Source organism: Fulmarus glacialis, unplaced genomic scaffold (genome assembly GCF_000690835.1).
Source record: "Fulmarus glacialis isolate BGI_N327 unplaced genomic scaffold, ASM69083v1 scaffold45270, whole genome shotgun sequence".
NCBI lineage: Eukaryota > Metazoa > Chordata > Aves > Procellariiformes > Procellariidae > Fulmarus > Fulmarus glacialis.
The window spans coordinates 1-5090 of NW_009190477.1; the positions used below are offsets into that span (position 1 = coordinate 1).

A 5090-nucleotide genomic window follows, 5' to 3' on the forward strand; every position below is an offset into this window, starting at 1 on the left:
CCTCCCCAACCCCCCCTCCAGACACAGCCTTGGCAAGACCTACAACATAGTTCTGGGATCTGGACAGGTGGTGGTGGGGATGGACATGGGCCTTCAAGACATGTGTGTCGGGGAAAGACGAACAGTTGTTATTCCACCTCATCTTGGTTATGGAGAAGATGGAGTTGGTAAGTGAGTGAAACCTATTGCACATCCGCTTAGCACCTCTTGAGTAACTGAAACATTAAGTATGCATGTTTTATTACTTGCTATGCATTAGGACATAAGGTGAGTGTCTCTTAGCTGCTTGAATGGGATTTTTTTAGAGTTTTTTCATTTCATTATTTTAGACCACACCCCCCCCCCCCATTCCCATTTTAGCCCCCCCCCCCCCCCTCCCCGCATTCCCCAGTGAAATGAATATACTGTCTGTGTTGCATTTTAAGTCATAGTGTTTACTGTGGCCAATATAAAGACTATACCAGTACCAAAGGGAACACACGCCTCCAGCAATGTTGCTTTGTCAAAATGGAAAGCTCCAGGCACTCTGGTGTTGCAGAGGGAGTAAACACTGTTCTCCATGATAGGGAATTGGGTACTCATGCTTGGACGTGTGACATGTTATTCAGGAAACAAAACTGAAGGGGACTGTTCAGCACTAATATGTTAGCAAATACAGAGAAAACTCAAAATTCAGAAACTGCATGAACTGAATGTAAGATGTGAAACAGTGTGTCAGTGCTGTTGAAACACCAACAATAACACATTTAAGGCAGTTTGCTCTGTTTTAGAGCATTGAGGCTTATCAATTTTTGATGACAGGGACAAAAATATTAAAAGGAACAATATAGAAGTGACAAGAACTCTCATTTTTCAGTATGTGTGGTTGTTACTGGTCTTCTGAGTTAAAAGACTTGTGGGAAAGGCGTCTATCAGGAGATCACCAAGATCAACAAACTCTGATTTATATGGAAACAGTTGTATAAGTTGCTATGTTCTTTGAGTACCTCCAGATCAGTTTGTGTTTTTATAAAGACTGTCTGTCAAGCATCACCTGTCAAGCTTAATGGAGAATTAATTTGCAATAAGAGATAAAGCAGCATTTTCACTTGCACCTGGCTTCCACAAAAATTATGAATGAAAAATTATAAGTATTATAAATATGCAACATATTATGCTATTATATATAGTTGCATAGTTACATATAATAAATAAAAAATTTCCTCATAAGATTAAAAAAATCTGCTGTGTTAAAAAACGTTACAAACATTCCTGTCGTAGGTATTTGCCATCATTAAAATTACATTGGATATACATGGTCAGAAACACTGCATGTTTGTTAGTGTTTTGATATATACCCGGATATCTGAAGAGATGGCTCGTTTGCTACTGGATGGAAGTTAGAGGTGACCTCAATTTTCTTTTTCAAGGACAAATTAAACTCCTTCTGTGGTTTCATTGAGGTGACATCCCAAGCTGTTGCAACACTGTTGAGTCTGTCACTAGCAGCTTGATACACGGTGTATTGGCAAGACAAAGGAAAATTGATTCATTCCCACAATTTTACCTTTATAAGTAAAAAAATGGATGCAGTTTTATTATGAAAGTTTCCTTTATGTTTTGATCACCTCTGCTGAAGTGAACAGGAAGATTTGGTGGGCTTGGGATCACGGGGCTTGGGGATCACAGTTGGAGCAGGAAGAGAAATTATGGATTAAAAGGAAATATACTCTTCAATGTAAGTGACGATAAATACGCCTCTCTGCCATTTGTTGTGACAGAAGGAGAAGTGCCTGGTAGTGCTGTATTAGTTTTTGACATTGAACTGCTGGAACTGGTGTCTGGCTTGCCTGAAGGGTACATGTTTGTATGGAACGGTGAAGTCTCTCCCAATCTTTTTGAAGAAATAGACCAGAATCATGATGGAGAGGTTCTTTTGGAGGAGGTAAGCTGAAACAATGAAAACGCTTGCAGTGGTTTTCTTCTAGCACCATCATTAAGGTACTCGGATGTTGAAGAATGGGGTCTTCTCTCTTCTGCTCTCCTCTTGTCTCACATGGTGTTTGTTGTCAAGTTAGCAGGAAGGCAGCGTGTTAGTTAAAACATGATTATTTAGCTTTAGAGATAGAACTGAAAAGGAAAAAGAAATACAAGAATGGCCGTACGACTTAAGAGCATTTACTGTTGTGGTCTCCGTGGTCAACAACATGTCACTCTCCTATATCACTCTCTGTTCAATTCATCTTCCCCCTAAATTATGAAAAAGAACTTTTCTTGTTACGGGTCCAGGACCCACTGGAATAAGTAAGGAAATCCCTGTTGAGCTCCAGAAAGAGTGATTTAACCTCATGTGTCTGTCCTAATTAGTCCAGATTAGGTTGTAACAGTGTACTTTGATGTACACTTAATAATAGGTAGTAAAATGCTGAATAGTCAAAACAAATAAATGCTACTTTTGTGAATACCTCTTCAGTTTTAAATGTCTGTTTCATTGTGAGCTGCTTTCTCCTCCTTTCCCTCCACCTAGTTTTCAGAGTACATTCAAGCTCAAGTTGATTCTGGCAAAGGAAAACTGGCTCCTGGTTTTGATTTTGAAAAGATTGTTAAAAATATGTTCACCAATCAAGACCGGGATGGAAATGGTAAAGTTACTGCTGAAGAATTCAAGTTGAAAGACCAAGAGGCCAAAGAGGAACACGATGAACTGTAAAGCTAAGAAAAAAAAGAGTCCTGAGCTGACCTACTGTTCGAACGTGTGTACTGGAAGAGGTTTCGGCGAGCATGTTTCTGAAAGGTTAGCGCTCAGCTAGACAGCCTCTGTCTGCCTGTGCCTATGTGCTGGTAGGCTGTTAAAATAGGAAGAGATTTTCAGTTGGAATTGTTGGGTATATTTGGAAAAAAGTGTTAAGTGCCTCAAGGTAGGATGTATAAACGGATAAAGAGCGTACTGCCATATGTGGTGTTGTGAACCACGTGGTCCGTTTTTATGCTAAAGATTAGAAGTCATCATCAACACTCAGTCACTTGGATGGATGGTAGGGAGAAAACTTATCAAGTGCTTTTAGAAGAGTTTTAAAAAACCTTCTGTATCCGAAATATTTCTGCAGGAGGACAAACCAGAAAATACTCCCCATGAAAATAACCTGTAAAAATTGTCAGACATTGAGCCCAGTTCCTTTCAGAAGGCATGAGCACTCAAATACGAATATTTGCTAGCAGGAGCTCCGATCTGCAAATTGCAGAACATGCAAATGATAGCTATGCCATTGCAAAATTTCCATAAGCTGTGAATTAAATTAAACAGGCCTAGAATTGTAACTGTGTATGTGTTGGGTTTTTAACCTTACGAAATAAAAGTTTGCTACCATCTATATTGTATTTAATTAATAACCTTGACTCTTCTTGCTGGCCTGTTGAAACAGTGTTCTCTGATCAGTGATTCCCAAACCTTTCCAGTTGCAACCTTATTTATAGTTTTGTTAGACTTTAAATATTAGTATTATGGGGTCCAAATACTGTAATAAATGCTGCATACAACTGATTTTGTGTTGGGCTTCTGCCTCCTATTTTGGGAATTGTTAGACTAAGGAGTAAGTACTTAGAGCTTATGCCACAGAGCAGTCTGGCATGGCGAACAAACAAAAAGACAGTGATAGAATCAAGAAATAGACCCATCTGTTTATGCCTGCAAGTGTTCTGGCCCATCCCTCAGTACAAAATCAGGCCTGGGAGTGCTGTTTAGGTTACGTGAAGTCTTGAGACAGTCGCCCATTAGATCTATAAATGTAGCAAGTTCTTTAATAGAAAATATACTGAACACATATTTTTCTGGAAGGCCGTATGATCCCCCCCTCAGTAGACTACATGTAAAGAGCACAGATACGTATAGTGCGAGACTGTCAAAGACAAGTAGAAAGGGAGTTGTGTTTCCAGTATATGCTTTGTGTCTAGTTTCTCGCTTTTCTTGATCTGTACATGTGGGTTGTAAGCTCCCTGAGATGCTCTTTTTAAAAACTGGTATTTCAATTGGATGAAAACATTTTGTATTGGTTTTTAATACAGTTGTTACAGAAAGCGCAGTGAAATTTTTTTTGAGTTTGATACCATTAGGTGTTGGATAACGGATCTTTTTGTTGAATAAAATGTTGATCAACTATTACTGTTAAAGTTTCTTTCTTTTCTGGCACTTTGATGGGTTGGGAACTTGAATCGAAGCAAATACCCTTCATGCAGCTCTCTTCTCTTGCACACAGCAGGCTTATCCTGATATTTTCACTTCACCTGTAGCTCAAAAAACACAGGTATTGCATGTAAAATGCTGGAGTTCTGGTCTGGTTTGGGTTGATGTAAATATCATCCCTTTATACCAGATGTAAATACCATGGATGGCAGTGGGTGGCACTTGCAACCCAAATGTTTATGACCTGAATGGCTCCTTAGAAGCGTTACCATCTTGTGAAAGCAGCTTCCTCAGAAGACATTTGCGCAAAATTTTCCCCTTTCTTTTATTTGGAAGTAGGTTGCTCGCTTGTCGCTGTGGTTCAAATGCATGCTTCTGCACGCATACGGAGCTGACACGAGGAGCGGGAAGCAAGTTGTGGTTGAGTGCTGCCAGAAGCAGTCCTCGGTGTGGAAACAACTCCTTACCCTGTTCTCATACACGCCCCCAAAAGCCAAGCGTGTCTTCTGGATATCCAGGATTGTTTTATGTGAGAAGATCTTAGTGGATAGGTCTTTCTGCAGGGAGGATCATTCCAGGTGGTTCCCATGAGGTGGTCTGAAGAGTGCCTAATAACCCTGGACCGCAGAGCCGCACTGCGGGGCACATGCGGGACGAAGAGCAGCACCACGCACAGCAGCGCAGTCGGTAACGCTGAAGATCGCCGTGCTGGACGTTCTTGGAAGCATGGGTCAGTGATGGGATAGCAGGTTTGACTTTACCAGTGCCTCCAGCTAGGGTAAGAACATCTAAAATTCTCATTCCATTCTCCTTAGGCCTTAGCAAACATGGCTTGTGATCCATCTAAATGATGTTTTTCTGTCAAGAGGAAGTTTTTGTTGCTGCCTCACATCACACACCCCCCGCCCAAGTCTGGAGGCTGCCATTTTGG

At 40.7% G+C, this 5090-nt stretch overlaps 1 protein-coding gene across 1 annotated transcript; it reads left to right on the plus strand.

Annotated features, from left to right (window-relative positions):
• Nucleotides 1-21: 21 nt before the first annotated feature.
• Nucleotides 22-2896, plus strand: LOC104082488 (putative FK506-binding protein 9-like protein). Its single transcript, XM_009585630.1, has 3 exons — nucleotides 22-167; nucleotides 1761-1924; nucleotides 2507-2896. Exons 1-3 carry the CDS (start codon nucleotides 80-82, stop codon nucleotides 2687-2689), a joined length of 435 nt encoding a protein of 144 aa, XP_009583925.1. The 5' UTR covers nucleotides 22-79; the 3' UTR covers nucleotides 2690-2896.
• Nucleotides 2897-5090: the final 2194 nt, after the last annotated feature.